An 18436-nucleotide genomic window follows, 5' to 3' on the forward strand; every position below is an offset into this window, starting at 1 on the left:
ACAACCATTGTGCTTCCAACGTAACCACAAGTCCGTGCCCCTCCTCAGGCCTGGGTGCTGCTGGGCTGTGCCCCCCACCCCACAGCTCCCCAGTACACGGTGCACCCCTGCCTCCCTCCCTCCATCCTTCAAGCTTAGAAGAGGACAGTGCCATGGAGAAAGCTGCTGTTGACCTTGCCACGGTTTTCCCTAACAAGCCCCATCGAGGGAAAGTGAGTTGCAGACATGCCAAACTCGCAAGTGCTCCTGCACCACTGGTTTGCAACAAATGAAGCCGCAGCATGAGCTGAGGCAGGGCAGCCCCACAAAAATCACAACGGGAAGCAGGCTCCGGGTTTTGCCTAACCTGATACTCCTGAGATAACTCCTCTGTAAACATGAAAACAGGGAGGTGTTAGGCAATATACAAAAAACAAAACAAAACAAAAAACTAAACACAAAGTGCAGTTATATCACCCAGCTGGCTCCAGCCCTCCTGCAGAAAATGTTATTAACACCATTTACTTTCTGTGTCGGTGGATTGAAGATGAGTCTCCACTGGCAGGTGCTGTTGCATTGCTTCATGCTTCTCAGCATGTTTTCCCACAGCCCGGCACTTTCCAACAAAGCAGAGATGTGTGGGAGGATGTCACTCTCCACTACCTCATTTTTGGGACGCCCCCTCAAGCCAAGAAGCCCTGCTAGCAGCACACCTCCATCGGGTCAGACACGCCGGGACCGGGCCGGGCAGAGCTACGCCTTGCCTTCAGCAGTGCCACTGAGGCCCGGTCCTTCTTCCCTTGCTATTTATTCAGCTGCTGGGCTGTGAGCTCAAAAGCAGGAGGAAAATGATGGGAAAAGCTCTGCGTACCTGCTCTGCGTGCCCCAGGCGGGCACCCTCCCGGTACAGCAGCTGCTCCTCGCGTGCTGCAGGAGCAGACCACTACCCAGTGGCGTGGAACAACCATTAATTAGTATCTTTTGGCTTAGCTGCTGAATATTTGATCAAATAGGTCTTCAGAATCTCATTTCTGAGGTGGTTCTGATTTCGAGATAGAACTTTTTTAACACAGAGCTCTTGCTGCTTAACTTTTAAAGAAGCTAAAAGCCTTATTTTCAGTCGGCATAGGCCAGGCTTGTCTCCTGGTTTGTTACAGGGATTAGCTGCTCTACAGCCCCTGAAACACCAGGGGAAAGGGGGCTGATTTTGAAATATATTTGAACTGCCTATCTGCACTGCTACTTGACACGGTTATTTTCTGAATCATAGAATCACAGTACCACCCAAGCTGGAAGGGATCCACAAGGGTCCAGCTCCTGGCTCCGCACGAGATCACCCCAAAATCGGACCCTGTATCTGAGAGCGGTGTCCAAACGCTGCTTGAACTCTGGCAGCTCGGTGCTGTGACCGCTGCCCTGGGGAGCCTGGTCCAGCACCCAACCACCCTGCGGGTGAAAAGGTAGGGGTCTCTAGCAGGTTTCTTACGGCTGGCTCACATGGGAAGTGTCTTGTAGCTGCCCAGTAACACCAGCCAGGCCTTGGTCTCTCCCCGCTGGCCAGCTTCTCAGGTCGTGTGTTACACATGGCACAAGAGGAGGACTTCTACCTCTTAAAAAAACACCAAATCTTCCCTTAGGGGGCAGGGAAAAGAAGTAAAAATAAAGGAAAAGAGAAGTGGGATGCACCGAAGTTACTCTGGAAGCCCCGCACGCCGCTGGCCCCCCAGTTCCCCTGCGTGGGGCGGCGGAGGGCAGCAGGGGCAGCGGCTCCATGAGCCTGCAGCGCTGCCTGCTCGGCGCATGCATGGCCCAGCCCCACGCGGGACAAGGGCCCCAGCTTTGCCCTCCCGCATCCCGTATCGTCCCAGGAGCTCCACGGAGCACAGAGAAGGGTGTACTTGTACTGCAAGGGCTGTATTTACACGCCGGTGTTAATTTGCTGCTGCACTTAGTCGCTGTAGTCACTGGCAATTGAATCTAACAGAGTTAAACAAAGCTTTACAGCACACTAGCAAGGCAGAATAGTCCGAGTTTTTCCTCTTTTCCCTTTTTTAGCCCAACCGAAGGAAGGGCTTTAGCGATATCTCTTGCCCTGGACCTGGAAGGCATGGCCTGTTAATCAGCAACCAGGGACGCGGCGGTGACTCACGGCTCGGTTTCTGAGCACAGTTCAAGTCCTCACATTGTTGTGGCCACGGAAGGAAAACTGCTGCCCCTGCGACTTCGTGTGCGGTGCTCCCAGCTCTGGCAGCCGTTTCCTCGCACACGTGCCCAGCCGGGGCTGCCGGAGCAGGGCAGCACGGTGCTCCAGCACATCGAAGTCCTGGTGAGAGCGCAGCTCTGCCCGGGAGGGTTGTGCTGGCATGCAGGTGCCGCTCCGTGTCCTGGCTCAGCCCCGCGCTGAGCACAGCTCTGGAACCTCCCTGCATCGTGGCTGTCGGCGACGCTGGAGGGTTTATTAGAAACGACACGGGCATCCGCAGCTTCCACCAGGCTGGGAGGCTCCTGATGCTGTGCCGCTGGTTGTGGCTGGGGATGGAAGGCACCACCCGGGACGGCCTTCCTGGCCTCACCGGCAGGAAACAACTCGCCCAGGCAGCAGGCAGGGGCTGAACGAGTGGCCGAGTTAGCCCCCGACCTGTGCTGACAGCCTTGCCTGGGCATGTGTCAATTCCAGAGACGGGCTTTCCCCTTGGGATATTCGCTCTGATCTTCCTCTCTTCTACAGACTCGGTCGTGTTCAGAGCAAGTCCTACACAGAATATTAACACAGGGTCAGAAAGTGCCTGACCTTTTCAGGAGGGTTTGCAGCCTGGCTGCCAGAGAGGTATTTTTACAAAAGGACTTTAGGCTCGTTCCTGCAGATCCTGATTTTCAAGTCACGCAGAGGACAGAAACGCTGCTGTTCCTGCCCTAGGACCCACTGCCAGCCCTGACCAAGCACCCCGGGAGCTCTGCACAAGCCGCAGGTCCCAGAGCCACTGCGACACAGCCCGGGGTCCTTGGGAGCTTGCACCCCGCTCAGGGGGCGATGGCAGACGGCTGCTTCCTCTGCTCCTGCCGCATCTTCAGAGCCAGCATCGCCCGGCGGTACAAGTCTGGGGGAGGAAGGGAAGCGGTCAGGCACTAACCCAGGGACTAATCTCTGGGGCCTGTGCCGAGTGAGGGCTGCAAGGACGCCCCAGACCCCAGCACAGTGCACTCACGTGCCCTTGCTGCATCCCACCTGAAGGCTGCAGCGCTCACCTCCCCAGCAGCCCCCCCCCGCCCTGCAGCAGCACTTATTCCTGCCTGTGCTTGTGCCCCTGCACCAAGCGCCGTGTGGTTGAGGGTTTTTGAGCAGCTCACATCCCGCTGCCAGCAGGCCAACCCCCTGACGCTTTTCAGCAAAATCTGTCCTGGGAAATACCAACCAAAGGTGCTCGAGACCTCCTCCCGCTGCTGCTCCGCGGCAGGCTCCTGCGACTTGATTTTATTCTTAATTTTCTTCTTCTTTTTCTTTTTCATGCCCTGTGCTGGATGGAGAAATACGAAATTTCAGACATCACATTTGGGCAAGGATGCCTCTGTCACCAAACCAGCCGAGAGGACTGCTGCTGGCGGATCCGCAGTCCTCCTGCTGAGACGCCCAGGGATGTCTCTCCTCTTTCCCGGCCAGACTCCTGCAACCCCGCTCTGCGCTCAGCTGATCTGCAAGCAAAGCTAAGGGAGACCACAGGGACTGGTGCTCCAGCGCACCACCACGTTTCTGGGTCCCCAAACCGCCTCTTGGGGTGGCTCTGAGGATCCCCATGTGCCCTTGCCAGCAGCCCTCACAGCCCCCTCTCACCTGGGTGGGGGGCAGCCATCCCGGGGGGCAGAGGCTCCTCCTGCCCGACCCTGTTGGGGGCCAGCAGCCCCACAGCAGAGCTGGCTCGGCTGTCACCCCCTCCTCCTGCTCTGTCCGGTTCCTCGGCCAGGCTCGGCTGCCCCGGGCCCTTCTTCCTCACCTTCACCTTCCTCTTCCTCCTCCTGGGACCCTTTGCGCTCTCCTCCTGGGCAGGGAGAGGAGGGGATGAGGGGAAGGCGATGGCAGCCCCCTCCAGCCCGGCCCCCTCCTGCTGCGGCCGGGGGGCTCTCACCTGGGGGAGGAGGCGGCGGGCGGCCCGGTGCTCCCCCATCTTCCCCACGCCGTCCTGGTCGTCCTCCCCTTGGGCCGGGGGGTCCCTGGTGGGGCAAGAGCACAGCCGGGGTGGGGGCGAGCCCCGTGCGGGTGAGGGAATGGCACAGAGGGAGCCGCACACCCACCTGCGGGCAGGCAGGCGGCCGCGGGCTGTCCGGGGGCTGGGGTCGGCCATCGGGGAGCGGGTGGCAGGGAGCAGCGGGGAGCGCTCGGCAGCGGCACGCAGGAGCCAGCGCAGCCCCTGCAGGGTGCTGCGGGCCGGGCCGGCGGCCGCACACGGCTCCTGGGGATAAGGGGCGGGGGGGGCTCGGTCAGCCCCCGCGACCCCCCGGTGCCTGGCAAGGGGAGCAGGGTCGGGCAGCCCGCCTGCAACTCACGATGCGGCAGGGCGAGCGGTTCTCGTTGACCAGCCGCTCCAGCGCCAGGCGCTCGATCAGCTCGCAGGGCAGCAGGGCGGCCGCCACGTCCTGCTTGTTCGCCAGCCTGGGGCACGGGGAGAGGGCAGGGGGTCACCCCAGGCACCCCGCTGTACCGTATGGGGAAGGCCGGCTGCTTTCTCCCAGTTTGGCTGCGGTTAGGTGAAGCATTGCCCCGAGCCGTGCCCGATGCCGGAGCACCTCTCCAGGTGCTCTCAGCACCCCAGTGCTGCAGGGGTCCCCATGTGCTGGCACCCCCTGGGTACCGCATCCCCACGGCAGCCTTGCTGCACTGCCCGCAGCCCCAGCCACAGGCTCCCACTGCTCGCCCCAACCCCAAACCCCTCGGGTCACAGCCGGGAGGCTCAGCCTTACAGCAAGAGGGGCTTTCCAGAGACATCAGGGTGACTCAGGACGCGGCTCAGAGCCTTGCGGGCCTCCTCCATCCGCGCCAGGTCACTGGAGTCCAGCACGAAGAGGAGCCCGTGGGCCGTGCCGTAGTGGCTGCGCCAGGCGCTGCGGAAGCGCTGGGCCCCGGGCAGGTCCACCAGCGTCACCTCGAGCCTGCCCACCCGCAGGCGGGTCTGGCCGGGCTGTGCCGTGGGCAGCACCTCGCAGGCCAGGGCTGTGGGTGGGGAGAGGGAAGAGGCCAGATGCGGGAGCGTCCCCACCACACTCAGCCTCTTCCCCGGGCCCCATCCCTGCTCCCACTCACAAGGATACCCAGAGCACAGCCAGCACCCCGTGCCCCAGGCCAGCAGCTTTACTTCTGTACTTCAAAGCCCAGTTTTCCTCGCTGGTACAAGACCGGTATAGCCCAGCCATGAGAGATTTGTGGGGCAGAGCCCCCGGCAGTGATCCTGCTGGGATCCTGGGGACTCTATCACCCGCTGCAGCCCGCAGGCACACTGGGTGCAAGGGAGCACCCCCCCCCCCCCCGCCACGCTCCTTGTGGGACCCCCCAGCAGAAGTCACCTTCCTCACCTCTCCCTATGTCCATGATGACGGAGCTCTTCCCCGCGTTGTCCAGCCCCACGACGAGGAGGGTCACCTTCCTGGGGGGCAACAGCAAGGGGTGAGCAGCCCGCAGGCACGCTGTGCCCCACACAGCTCTGTGTGAGCCGCCATCCTCAGGGAATTGTGGTGCCCCTGGGCAAGGGGCTGCCTGCAGCAGCTCTATTTTGGCTGGGAGAGGGGCAGGACAGTGACACGGGCTTTCGCCTGGGATGGGGGAGAGGGGAGGGATGGTCCCTGGTGCCTGGGGAGAGAGCAGGGGCAGAGCTGTCAGCACGGCCCTCAGGTGTGTGCAGGCACCTGGAGCCACCCTGGCACCGCAGGAGCCCTCCGCGCGCTTCCCACGACCACCGTTTCCTCTCGGAGTCTAAGGGATTAAGCAATAGTATGCACAGGCTGGAAAGGCTGTTACTTGTATGGAAGCAGTTTGTGATTTTTCTTAGTACTCTTCCGCGTTAGTGCATTAGGGCAATACACAGAAAAATAGCAAGGATGTTTTATGAGCTTCTGCCTGGACCCGGGAGGTTTTTCCCGTTCCTCAACAGTCATGTTTGCTTCCCAGTGACACGCTCCGTCTGAGCCACGAGCAGAGCAATTTCCCTTTGCCTTACATGTCAACAACATTAGTCATTTTCAGTATCTTTTCCATAAATATACACAGGAGTCTGCGTGGGCAGCGAGCTCCACCTCCGGCATTACGGAGCCGCACCGCACCGTCGCTGGACGGGCCATAAACCCCCTTATTGCCCACAAGGCCTGCCCGCCCGGCTCCTCCCCGAGGGAATTAGGCCTGGCCTCACGACACACGCAGGCAGCTCGGTTTCGCCTTGCCCTGCAGTTCGGGGACCTCCCGCGCAGTGCCATGGTGCCGGTGCCCTCCCTGATAAATGCGCACGCGAGCACTGAGCTCACCGGAGAGCCCCTGGAGCGGGTGCACGGATTTACCTGATGGGCTCCTGTATGGCCTGCAGCCAGGACCAGCAGTGGGAGAAGAGGTGGAACATGCCCTGCAGCCCCGCGCCGAGGGGACGGCCTCTCTTTGGCACCTGCAGGACGAGCAGCCCGCTGTGGCTTTGTCCCCCTGCCCGTGGCCGCCCGCACCTTCTTGCATCTCAGGGGCGTGATTCGGCCTCTCACCTGCTTGCTCCCCTGCACGGCTCCTGCTCGCATCTCCTCTGCGTAGCATCTGCTTAAATCTAATCTGGATTTACACGATTTACTCCTTGCAGTCTCCCTAATCCCGGTGGGTCAGCCCAGGCCGGTGGCCACTGGGAAATGGAATGCCGCAGCCTCGCAGGGGCTGCTCCTCTCGGCACCTCCAGCAGCAGATGTGGCTTTTGGAACAGAAACAAAGCCCAGCTGAGCAGCGCCTGGCTGGGAGCAGGGAGCTGGTGGGGACCCTGAGAAATACCCGAGAGTTTCTCGGGCTCTGCCGAAGGCACGGGGCCGTTCTGCACACACGCAGCCCCTGAGCAGGGCCCCGAGGAGGCAGTCCTTGCCCCACGGCCCCCAGGCACAGATGCCCGGGCACCCCCAGGCCAGCTGCAAGGCTCTGAAGCAGAGGAGGGTCTGGCTGAGGGTGGCACAGGGCTGGGAAGTGGTGACAGTAGGACGAGGAACGGAGCCAGCAAAAAAGCACCAGCTCCTTGATCTGCAGCCCCAAAGCTCTTATGAGGCTCTTCAGGTTTCCTGTTGCTTCCTGCAGCTGAGGCTGCCTGCTCTGGAGCCAGAGAGGCCCCGAGGGGATGTCCGAGCCACAGGGACTTTCGGCGTGGAGCGCAGGGTCCAGAGGGACGAGGACACCAGACCTGGTGAAGAATTCACCAGGGAGCTCCCACAGGCTGCGGATGGGGTCCCAACGGTCCGTGCCATACAGCAGCTGGCAGCAGCGAGCTGGGTTGCAGAGGCAGTGCCGGGCATCCCGCAGCACCCACGCGCTGGGGCGCAAGGCGAGGTGCCTGGGAGCGCTGTAGTGAGCAGGGAGCTGCACCAGGTTAATGATTGACCGAGGAAGTTTCCACACCCATCTCACGGCCAGACACAACAGACGCGCTGTTTGGGGTGACTGTCCGTGCGCCCCATGTATGTGGGCGCCCTAACTGCGTTAGCCTGGCAGAGGGAGAGGTGACCGGGCAGCACCCAGGGCACGGCAGGGCTGTCACGAACACCTGTTAGCTGAGCATTAGTCTCGTTTCTGCATGCCATAAACAACCTGCCTCCTGACGTCCCCAGCTTCCTTGCCTCCCACTTGTGCTCATCACCTCCTCCTACACGGAGGTGCTGTGGGGTGGGTCAGCACCTCTGCCACTGCCCTGCTCCACTTCCCAGGGCCCAGCGGTGACCGCGTCCCCCGGTCCCCAGCCTTTCCCTGCTGCTCCTGTGCCAATGGCCTCACCGGTGCCAGGGGCAGTGCCAGCTTCTGCAGGCAGCACGGGGCTGGGAAGCCTTTTGCAGAACTGGCTGCACCCGTAGCGCACGGGCGCGCTGGAGATGGCAGCACCGCTCGGTGCCTGGGGATGGCACTTGCCAGGTGACAGCCGGGCCAGGTGGCAGGAAGAGGCACGACCACGGGTGCTATAAATAGAGGAGTGCAATGTGGCAGACAGCTGCACGGCCTCCCAAGGGACAGCAGAGCGGGTCCCCCTCCCCGCACCAGCAGATTTTGAGAGGCCTCTGCTGTTGTAACGCCCGTGTCCGAAATTCCTGGCTGCGAGGACTGGGAGAACCCCCAGGCAGCAACAAAGCCACCCCTCCTGACGCACCCGCAGCCAGGAAAACCTCAAAAAAAAAAAAAAAAAAAAAAAAAACAAACACCCCCAAAAACAGCGAAACCTGCACTCAGCTCTAGAAAGACGAGAGAGGGCCAAGCCCTCGTCGATGGGCGGTTTGCTCCCGCCCGGGACTTGGCTCGGAGCGCCGGGGCTCATGTTACAGAGCGGGCGGCTGGCAGGGTGCCCGCCTGCGCACCCAGCGCCTCGGGTGGCAGAGGGACACGCGCGTCCCCTCTCCCTGCACGCCCCGCGGCTCGGGGACACCCCCGGGCAGCGCCAACGGGGACCCAACGGGAGCCGTCCGGGTTTCCTTGGTGACTGTTGCCAGGTGAGAAACTCCGAGGCAGAATTTATTATCTTGGTGGATAAGAGGAGATGTTCCTCGCCGGGGCTGCTACCGGACCCTGTCCCGGCACCACGCTGCGCTGGACGCCCCAGTGACACCGGTGACGGGGGGGTCCCCGAGAGCGGGCTGTGCCTGGGGAGCCGGGGCTGTGCGGCCCCTGGCATCTCTACCCGGAAGGCAGCGCTTGTTTTAGGGCTATTTCTGCCCGCTGGAGAGTGGCAGGAGAGGGAAGGAGGCAAAAACCAAAGGGACCGCGGAGAAGCACAGACGGACGCGGGCTGGTGGGCTGCCCTGCCTCGGCTTCCCTAGACCCCGTGAGTATGCACCGAGCGGCTTTGGGTGCACCGGGACCACCACACGGGGCCCCCGGGGTGAGGAGCAGAGTGGGGAGACAGCGGTGGCAGGGCTGAGGAAGGCTGCGCATGGGGAATCACAGCTTGCAGGGGAAAGCACCAGGCAGCGCTGACCAGAGGTGACCAGGGCTGCCTTCAGCGCTGAGCTGGGGTGGCAGTAAAAACGAGGTGAGGGCGAGGACCGGAGTCCCAGCAACAATGTCTGCAAGCTGTCCTGGTCTTCTTGGGACTGCTTCGTCTCTGGACCTGCCCAAAAAGGCAGGGGCACAGCAACCGCAGCAGGGCAACAACGTGCCCGAGCTCCGGGGAGGGACTTGTCTTTCTTCGTAAGGCGTCGGACGAGGGCGGCAGCCCAGTCACAGCAGGCCGGTATGCAAATATCTGCATCGTTCCTTTAAATCCCCGCACGGCTCTGGTGGCTAACGATAAAGCCGATCATATGGGCTTGCAAATCCTGGGAGCTAATTACACCCCGGTGCTGGCAGTCAGGCTGGAATCGCAAGATAATTGCCACCTCCGCTGTGGAAACCTGTTGTCGGTGAATCAGGGCCCTTGCAATGTTTGCTAGCAGAGCGTGGCAGGCCAGCAGCTGCTCCGCAGCTATTTTAGGAGAGGGAGGCCATTTTTCTGGATCTCTATTGCCCCCTCAGCAGACGGCACGGCTGCCCCAAGCCCCACGGCGAACGCAGAAGCAGGGAGATGTTGATTTCAGTGTAGGCAGATAAGCGCCCTCCTGGCCCGTGCAAACACCAGCATGCCCCAAACAAGCTGAAACACGGCGGAGGCAGCTGAACACCGGCTCCTCTGCTGGGTTTTCTCATCCTGTCCCTGCTCCCTGCTGCGAGGGGAAGCCGCCAGCTCACTCCTGCACCGTGCACAGAGCTCGGTGGTGCCCCTGCGGCAGCTGCACGCGCTCCTCGTGCTTGCACGGTGGTTTTGCTGAGCGCAGTTCAAGGCTGCTGCTCTTTCTGCTTTCCTGCATCAGGGCGTGGGCGAGAGGGGGTGAGCGTAAAGCGTGCCTGCAGGTTGCCCCGGCCGGGTCAGCCGCTGGCAGGGCCAGGCACCGTACACCTGGTGGGAGCAGGGGAATTGGGTAATTAAAAGGAACTTTAAGTCCTCCTGCCTGGTTTACAGCTCCTCAGCTGGGACTGTAGCCAAAGGGCCATGATTTCAAAATGTATAAATATCACAAAGATAAATCCACCAAACGGAGGCAGCTCTGTTTTCTTGGGAAGCGTTCAAGCCACGAGGCAGCGCAAGATGCCCCGTGCTGGGACCCTCTCCAGGGCCCGGCCGACCCCCAGCAATGCCAAGCCCCAGGCAGCCCCCAGAGGACTTGGAGGGGTGAAGTCCTCAGACAGACCCAGGTTTTCCTCCCTGCAAATGCCTACTGGCAGGGTAAAGGAGTGAAGCTGCCGGAGGAAAAGGAAAAGGAGCAGCAGGCGCAGTCACATGAAACTGCAAAGCAAATGGAAAAAAATATTTCCCCAACCAAAAAAATATTCCACAGACAGGGCAGGAAAAAAAAAATACAGCTGAGTTCTTGAGAATGCAATGCGAAGTCCAAACAGTTTAAGCTGGGAAAACCGGTCATTTGCAAAGCTATTTCCAAACTAAGTAAAAAGTTCCTGGCTCACAAGCTCCATCGAGCCCCTCCAGCTGCTCCGTCTGCCCACTGCAAGGGCACAGAGCGCAGGCTGCTTCTCCCGCTCACAGCACGTCTGGCTGGGAAGCGTTTTGTGATCTCCGTCCAGCACACAGGGTCTCCTGGGGATCCTCGTGTCCCCACCGCCACCCTGTGCAGCACCAGCTGGGTGTTAATTCCACGGCACAAAGCGCATCCCAGGGAGGTTTCCGATCCGAGTGGGCAGCGGGGGGGAAGCACCGCCACCCTGCACCCCGAGCAGCTGCCTCCACCGCTGTGTGCAGGGCTATATTTGGGAGGCTGGCGGCGCGCTGCTTGGCATGTCCCAGCGACTCAGCGGGAGCGATGTCTGCTCCGGGGTCCTAGTGCAGTGGGGGGGGGGGGAGAGGAGAGGAGAGGAAACCCATTTCAGGAGCATGTGGGTAGTTCTCCTGCATCTGGGCTCTTTAAGGGCTGTTGCAAGTTGTTCCCTGCCATCTTCAGTTTTTTCTGCTCTCCTTTTACAGGAGCTGAGCTGCCGGGCAGGCATGTGTAAGCGAGACGTGCCTATTTTCAGTGTTAGAGCCGGTGAGGGAGGCTGCTCCCACCTCTATGTATAGCCCGGGCTGTCACACACAAATGCCCTCACTCATCCACAGGCATGCAAGGGGCTGGAAAAGCTGTACAGCAAATCCAGATTTCACACGGTGGATAGGCACTGGTGCTACATCCCTGTGTTCAAAGCGCATTGTGTGAACGCTGGGATTAAGAAAATAATGCAGGCTGGGATTAAGAAAATAATGAAGCTGGGTTGTGCTCCAGGACAAGGCAGCCATTTCTGAAAAGAGGAGAAGTGACATTCTCATGTGGGGACAGGACCCGGGGATGGCACCTTGGGCATCCTCGCGTGGTGGGACACAGACGAGGTTAAGCCCGCAGCAAGGCAGGGGGCAGGACTGCCCGCTGGCAGCAATGCAATGGCCAGGCCCAGGGTGTCTGCGCCGCCGCGCCCGGCCGCGCTGGGTTTGCGGAGGCTCTAATCCCAGGTAGAGGGAGTGGCAGCGGGGCAGGATCGCCCTCTGACACTCTGCAGACACAGATCACTTTTATGACCTGTTGTTTACAGTACTGAGCTCTGGACAGGTAGGCTTAGGCTTGAGGGGTGACTCACAGCCTGAACCAGAAAACATCCCTCTGCCTCTCCGTGCTTGAACAGAAAATAGGATAATAACTGGTGTGGGGAAGCGCTGTGAGGCTTTGTCCATTCCTCTGATGGGTGCTGAGGCTCCCGGACACGGGACTGGAATTCTTGACTTCTTAAACAATTGCTCTTAAATATTTCATCATGAACCAGGGGAAGATGAAATTAAAAATACGATGACTCCGAGCCCAGGCATTGCACAGCCGAGGGCTTGGTGACCTGCCAGACTCCTGGGGGATGCTTTTAATTTGGATAAATGGAAGTTGCATAAATGATTTAAATTGCACGTCGCTCTTGCTGCTAATACGGAGGTGTGGGAGCAGTTGGCAGCGCCGCACGTTGTGCCGTCGCCGGCTGAGCGCCCGGACACGCTGCGTGCCGGGGCCAGCGCACGGCTCCCACCCTGGGTGCCCGCAGGAGCTGCCCGGCTGGTGGCAGGCTCGCTCGCTTGGCCGCTGCTCCCTTTGCACCCTGCCCTGCTGGATTTTTTTGGGGAGGCTCTTTTCCAGAAACAGCTTGAAAATATGTAACTACCGTACCAGAGCTGAGTGGGAAACGTGTAGGCTTCCCGTCCCCTCCGGTCGGGCCAGCCTGTGTGAGCTCACAGCGTTTGTGGGCTCCTCAAGCAGCTGTTCAGTGCTGGAAGGGAAAGAGTGGAGCAGCTGCAGCAGGCGGGGCTGCTGGACTGCGGGAGCTGCCATCGGGGAAACGCAGCCTCCGAGGTCTCGGGCGGTTTCAGTCCCAGCTCTGCCTCTGATTAGCCCAATAGCCCTGGAAATGCTTCCATCCCGGTAACGTGGGGGTAGCTCTCACTTGTGGGGTTCGTGGGGTTTCACGCTGCAGGGGAAACGAGCTTGTGCTGTGCGTGGGGCCGGGTGAGCGATGGGCACAGCATCGCCACTGGCTGCTCCCCTGCTGTCAGCGTGGGCACCTGCCGAGGGCTGAACACCCAGATCCTCTTAAAAGATACCTGAGGCTTCCAGGTCGTTCTCAAGCAGGGAGAATTGGCTGACCTCAAGCATTCCTTGCCTTGTCATGTCTGTCCCAGCCAGCCGGCGTGCGCCCAGCCCGGGCTGAGTAATCTGGCAGGCAGAGCGCTCGTGGGGCAGACAGCTCACAAGCATCGCCGCAGAGGCTGCTGCCTGCGCTTGCACCAGCGCATCTGGGGGGAGGCTGGCGGAGACCCGGCCTGGCAATGGGGGCTCTGGGGGCAGAGCAGGGAGCCCCATGACCACTGGTGTCGGGAGCAGCTCAGCCAGCCTGTGCTCCCCCATCACCTTGAAGGCAATGGGAAAAGCACCCCACTCTAAGCCATCGTGGTCTCCCACCTGGATGCTTGCGGGAGCCACATCTCCTCTGTAACATCCGACCCAAATCCTCAGGCCAGCCCTACACACATACGCTGTCCCTCCCGGCCACACACCGGGGTGCCCCTGCACCAGCTGGACGTGTGAGACACCAAAATGCTCCCTGCCCTGGCATTGCCCTTGCTCTCACGTACTGACCCGCAAAGTGGGGGGGTCACAGGCAATGGGTGCTGTGGCCCGGCCCCGCACACCCTTCTCCTGGGCTGGAGCTCATGGTTAGCCCCAGAACTGCAAGGTAATGGGTGCAGCTGGCCTGGCTGTGGGGCAGGGCTGGCACGCATGCTGGGCACCCCGCTGTCCTCAGGACAGCCTGACACCTCTGCCTTTGGGGACCCCCCATGCTGCTGCACCTTGGGGTGCTGGGAGCTGGGAGGACTTGGTGCATGGGGGTGGTCCCGGGGGGCACCCAAGACGCTCAGGGCACGCAGGGAGTAGCACAGGGGACAGCGGGACTGCGGTTCCCGGGGTGGGTGTCCCCAGCAGGGATGGGGGGGGGTCATGGGGTGCAAGGCTCCCGGCAAAGCCAGGGGGCGTCGGGGAATGGGCACGAGTGGGGGCGTCCTGGGGAGGGGGCTCCAGGCCCGCAGGGGCTCCCGGGCAGAGCGGGGGGCCCGGGGAGGAGGGTCCGCTCCCGGCGGGGCGTCCCTCCCCCTCCCCGGCGGGGCGGGCCCGGGAGCGCTGCCGGCACGGCCCTCCCCCGCCCCGAGCCGGGCCCGGCCCGGCCCGGTACAGCGCGGTGCGGCGGGGCCGTGGTGCCGTGCCGTGCCGTGCCGTGCCGTGCCGGAGCAGCGGCTGCCCGTCGGGGCGGCGGGGGCGCCGCGCTCCTCCCCGCCCCGCAGCGCGGCTCCTCTCTCCCCGCCGCAGCCCGGGATGGCGCCGCCGCGAGGCTGAGCCGGGCCGGGCCGGGCCGGGCCCCGCGATGGACGGCCCGGGAGGGGGGCGGCTGCCCGCCGCCGCCGCCGCCGCCCCGTCGCGGGCGAAGCTGCCGCTGGGCATCGTTTTCTCGACGGCGCTGTTCTGCGGGGAGAGCGCGGCGGCCGCCGTCCTCTGCTTCTCCTACGGCCACTCCGACGACCGCTTCTGGCTGGCGCTCACCGTCTTCTTCGTGCTCTGCCCCTCCGTGCTGGTGCAGCTCACCCTCATCTTCGTGCACCGCGACCTCAGCCGCGACCGCCCCCTCGTCCTGCTCATGCACCTGCTGCAGCTCGGGCCCGTCATCAGGTGAGCGCCGCGGGGACCCCGGCACGGCACGGCTCGGCACGGCTCGGCACGACCGCCTTTCCCTCCCCCATCCCCGGTCAACGGGTGCCCGGCACAACGGGACAGCCCCCGGTCCCCTGCCCGGTCCCCTCCCCGGTCCCCTCCCCGGTCCCCCTCCGGTGCCGGCTGCCTGCCGGACCCCCCTGGGCACAACCCGGCTCTCCCAGCCTGTTGCATGCCCGCTGCCAGAAGCGCTCCTCAGGCGGCTGCTGCCTTTCGGAGACAGCGCTTCTCTTCCCCTCTCACTTTGGGTTTTTGCCATCGCCACGCTCGGAGCTCGGGATGCAAATCCCTGCCGGGGCGTCTGAGGGTGAACCGCAGCCGGGGTCCTGCCCCGAGAAAAGGTCCCGGGGCCTGGGGAAGGTGGGGGGCTACGGGACACGGAGGAGAGGAGCCGGGGGGCTGCCGCACCCCAGTGGGGAGAGGAAGGCGAGGGGGTGGATGTTGCACAAGCCGGAGAGGTGCCGCTCTCTCACTCCTCGGGAATGCCGCCGTGCCTCCCCAGCTGGCTTCGCCCGCCGTGCACGGGCAGGAACATCACGCCGGCCCCGGAGCTCACCAAGGTCCCTGGCACACGGGGCTCCTTTGACAGCAGCGGCCACGTTTTGGGGAGCACCGGCAGCAGGAGGGCTGTGGGCTTACGTCAGACCACGCTGGCCCATGGTGGTGGCATGGCTCTTGCCACACTGACCGCAGCCACTTGGAATTGCTACGACGGGGCTTGGACGCTTCCAAGAGGCGTGCAGAGCTGCTCGGGGGAGATGCGGCAGCCGGCTCCTCGGGCTGCAGAGCGAGCCCAGCCTGCTGAGAAGGTCTGGCAGGGCACCACGCGCCAGCTTTGTTGCCCTTGAAGCCAGGCCGCTTGGATGAAATCATTTTCCCGTCAGAGCCTGGAATAAGCCACGAGCACCGACCTGATGTGGCAAAAGCATTGATCCAAAAACCCTCCTTCCGTTTAATGGGTCTGAAACAGAGCGGCTGCCGCTCTCCTCATCAGCGCTTATAAATAATTACCTCCTGCCGGTCCCCGAGCCAGCTCGTCCCGGGCAGAAGCCAAGCCTGCCGCATCAGTCCTCCGCCGGTCGCTCCTTGGTCCACGCACGCTGCTGGCGTGGGTGTGAGGCCCGAGGAGGGGCTGGAGGCCGCTCTGCCGCAGGAGCCTGGCATCGGGGAGGCAGCGGAGCGGCGCGGAAGAGGCCAGCCTCTCCAGAGACGTGCGGGTGCTCTGCAGGGACGGGCTCAGGAAGCGCCGTGTTATCTGCCCATCAGAACCCGCTTCCACCCAGCTCTCCGCTTCCTGCCTCCACCGAGGAGCAAGCGTAGAAGGCTTTTGGTCAAGAGAAGAGATCAAACACTATAACAGAACGTATCTCTTGCCTCCACATTTGGAAGTGGCGTGTTTTGTGCCTGTGGGGTGCACAGCAGCAGAAAAACAGAGCCAGGTGTGATTGATCCCGTCCCTCAGCTTTCGCTCCCAACAGAGCTCCCGTTCCTATGTCACCTACGCTGCACCCTCCTCGCTGCCGGTCCCTTGTTGTCGCCGTGCCCCTGAGCGCCGGAGCAGGACGAGGGGCCGGGGAGCAGCGTGGTGACGGCAGCCATGTCCCCGCAGGTGTGTGGAGGCCCTGGTGGTGTACTGCAGGTCGGGGAGGCAGGAGGAGCCCTACGTCACCATCACGCGCAAGAGGCGGCTGCGGAAAGGCTATGAGGTGGAGATGGAGCAGGAGGTGGGCCACTCGATGCGCCGGCTGGCCACCCACCGCAACGCCTTCAAGCGCATGGCGGTCATCCAGGCCTTCCTGGGCTCCACCCCGCAGCTCACCCTGCAGCTCTACATCAGCATCCTGGAGAAGTACGTCCCCGCCGCCCGAGGTAAGGGGGTCGGGGCCATGTGCCGAGCACGTGGGGCGCGGCCTGCAATGGGCACGCAGGCGGGGAGGGCACGGTGACACCTCCTCGGCCGCTTGTGGTGGTGTGGCAACCACGTCACACTCCACGGGTGCACCCCGGCCGTCCCTGCCTGCCCCGAACGTGGAGCGCGACCTGCAGAGGTTGGCGCCTGTCCGTTCCTGGTTTGCTTTGGCTATGCCAGCTCTCTGCTTGCCGGCTTGGAGTAGGGCTGGGGAGGGGTGACAAGAGCTAGCTGTGACCGAGGTGCTCCCAGCTCAGGTGCTTGCCCTGCAGAGCCATGTAATCCCCCTGGGCCCATATAAACGCTGTGCCCCTGCCCCACGGGCAGCAGCCTTTGGGTGAGCTGTACCATCAGCCACCTTTGGAAGCCAGGCTGCTCCTGCTCTGCGTTAGTTACTTGATTTTTCAGGCTATCGGAGGCCCCCAGCACAGCAGCCCAGGGGTTCTGCCACCTGCTCGTGGAGTCAGTTACGTGCTCCGGTGCTCCCTGCATCAGACCCAGCCTCTAACCTCTGCTGCGGTGTGCCAGTGAGCCACGTGTGCAGGGGGGCTCTTGTGCCCTCTCAGATTTGAGCATCTGATGAAGAAGCTGTCCTCACTGACCCCCTCTCCCCTGCAGTGCTGAATGCCCAAATATTTGCACAGACTCCAGGACAGGTAGCAGGGTAGAAACCCAGATAAACCTCGTGGCCGATGAGGAGGAATGTGGTTTTGTTTGTGCAGGCTGCTCTGCTGCGGACCCAGTGAGCTGCAGCCATGAGCTGTCCCCGGGGCAGCAGGGGCCGGGTGCCCCCCCCCAGCACTGCCTGACTCCCCTGCCTTTTCTCTCTGCAGCCGTCCTCATGGGGATCTGCCTGGTGTCGGTCACCTACGGGGCGCTCGTCTGCAACATCCTGGCCATCCAGGTCAAGTACGATGACTACAAGGTCCAGCTGCGGCCGCTGGCCTTCCTCTGCATCGTGCTGTGGCGCAGCCTGGAGATCTCCACCCGCGTGGCCGTCCTGGTGCTCTTCAGCACCGTCTTCAAGCACTGGATCATCCCCATCGCCTTGGCCAACCTGCTGGTGGTCTTCTTCCTGCCCTGGGTGCAGTTCTGGCGGAGCGGCACGCGGCTGCCCGACAACATTGAGAAGAACTTCAGCCGGGTGGGCACGGTGGTGGTGCTCTGCGCCTTCACGCTGCTCTACGCCAGCATCAACATGTTCTGCTGGTCGGCCGTGCAGCTCAAGCTGGCCGACCGGGACCTCATCGACAAGTCGCAGAACTGGGGCCTCCTGGCCGTGTACTACGTGGCCCGGCTGGCGGAGAACGCGGCGCTCGTCATCCTCTGGTACTTCTTCAAGACGGACGTCTACGAGAACATCTGCACCCTGCTGCTGGTGGCGCAGCTGCTGCTCGGCTACTGCCTGGGCATCTACTTCATGCTCCTCTTCTTCCAGTACCTGCACCCGTGCCGACAGCTCTTCCGACACAACGTTGCTGATTTCCTGCACTGCGTCTGCTGCCGGCGGCCCCCGGGCAGCCCGGAGCGCCTCGAGGCGCCCCACGAGCCCCGCACAGCGTGAGGCACAGCATCGTGTGAGGCACAGCATCGTGCGAGGCACGGCCCTGGGGCTGCGGGCTACAGACAAGGGGACGGGGCAGCACGAAGCACACCGAAGGCAGACGCTCCCTGGCCCTGCGGTGGCAGCGGGTCCAGGTGCCTTCATCCGAGCACTGGTGGATCCCCGTGGTGGCAGGGGACAGGAGCCTGCCTGGACCACGTGCCCTGGCACACACAGGAGGGACCTTTGGGGTGTCCAGACCCCACGGGGCAGCCAGCGGGGTGCGGGGCATTGGGGTGCTTGGTCCCCACCCTGGTGCCTTTGGTGATCCCAGGGACGCGAGGGCTGCTCCGGGACTGTTTTGAGCAGTAAAGAAACATTGCTGTGGCTCCGCGTCTGGGTGCTGGCAGGCGGCTGGTGACTCACGTGCGGGTGGGGACCGTTGAGACGGGGCTGGCCGGGGTGCACGTAGCCCTTGCTCAGGCTGC

General features: G+C 62.7%; 2 protein-coding genes across 4 annotated transcripts; one reads left to right on the forward strand and one right to left on the reverse strand.

The window, feature by feature from the left end:
- Nucleotides 1-1874: 1874 nt before the first annotated feature.
- ARL13A (ADP ribosylation factor like GTPase 13A) lies at nt 1875-8326 on the reverse strand. Of its 2 annotated transcripts, XM_048078683.2 has the most exons (10): nt 6709-8326; nt 6517-6617; nt 5542-5612; nt 4933-5182; nt 4519-4624; nt 4267-4424; nt 4101-4185; nt 3809-4013; nt 3393-3494; nt 1875-3077 (listed from the first exon to the last, which is right to left on the reverse strand). In XM_048078683.2, the coding sequence occupies exons 1-10, from the start codon at nt 6739-6741 to the stop codon at nt 3001-3003; spliced, it is 1188 nt and encodes a 395-aa protein (XP_047934640.2). In that variant the 5' UTR covers nt 6742-8326; the 3' UTR covers nt 1875-3000. The 2 variants fall into 2 exon arrangements, with proteins under 2 accessions (XP_047934640.2, XP_066861288.1); XM_067005187.1 differs by lacking the exon at nt 6517-6617.
- A 197-nt stretch (nt 8327-8523) lies between these two features.
- XKRX (XK related X-linked) lies at nt 8524-18335 on the forward strand. Of its 2 annotated transcripts, none has more exons than XM_067005186.1 (4): nt 8524-8670; nt 14098-14454; nt 16106-16365; nt 17239-18335. In XM_067005186.1, the coding sequence occupies exons 2-4, from the start codon at nt 14153-14155 to the stop codon at nt 17967-17969; spliced, it is 1293 nt and encodes a 430-aa protein (XP_066861287.1). In that variant the 5' UTR covers nt 8524-8670; nt 14098-14152; the 3' UTR covers nt 17970-18335. The 2 variants fall into 2 exon arrangements, with proteins under 2 accessions (XP_066861287.1, XP_013038698.3); XM_013183244.3 differs by having other exon boundaries at nt 8585-9002.
- Nucleotides 18336-18436: the final 101 nt, after the last annotated feature.

This window comes from Anser cygnoides, chromosome 13, assembly GCF_040182565.1.
Source record: "Anser cygnoides isolate HZ-2024a breed goose chromosome 13, Taihu_goose_T2T_genome, whole genome shotgun sequence".
In the NCBI taxonomy this organism is placed as follows: domain Eukaryota; kingdom Metazoa; phylum Chordata; class Aves; order Anseriformes; family Anatidae; genus Anser; species Anser cygnoides.

Coding starts and splice junctions, on each gene's coding strand:
- XKRX (XM_067005186.1), top strand. CDS start 14,153: ATGGACGGCCCGGGAGGGGGGCGGCTGCCCGCCGCCGCCGCCGCCGCC. Junction 14,455..16,105: donor CAGCTCGGGCCCGTCATCAG/GTGAGCGCCGCG, acceptor ATGTCCCCGCAG/GTGTGTGGAGGCCCTGGTGG. Junction 16,366..17,238: donor GTACGTCCCCGCCGCCCGAG/GTAAGGGGGTCG, acceptor TTCTCTCTGCAG/CCGTCCTCATGGGGATCTGC.
- ARL13A (XM_048078683.2), bottom strand. CDS start 6,741: ATGCGAGCAGGAGCCGTGCAGGGGAGCAAGCAG. Junction 6,618..6,708: donor CCGTGCAGGGGAGCAAGCAG/GTGAGAGGCCGA, acceptor CTCGTCCTGCAG/GTGCCAAAGAGAGGCCGTCC. Junction 4,014..4,100: donor CCCGCCGCCTCCTCCCCCAG/GTGAGAGCCCCC, acceptor CTCCCTGCCCAG/GAGGAGAGCGCAAAGGGTCC.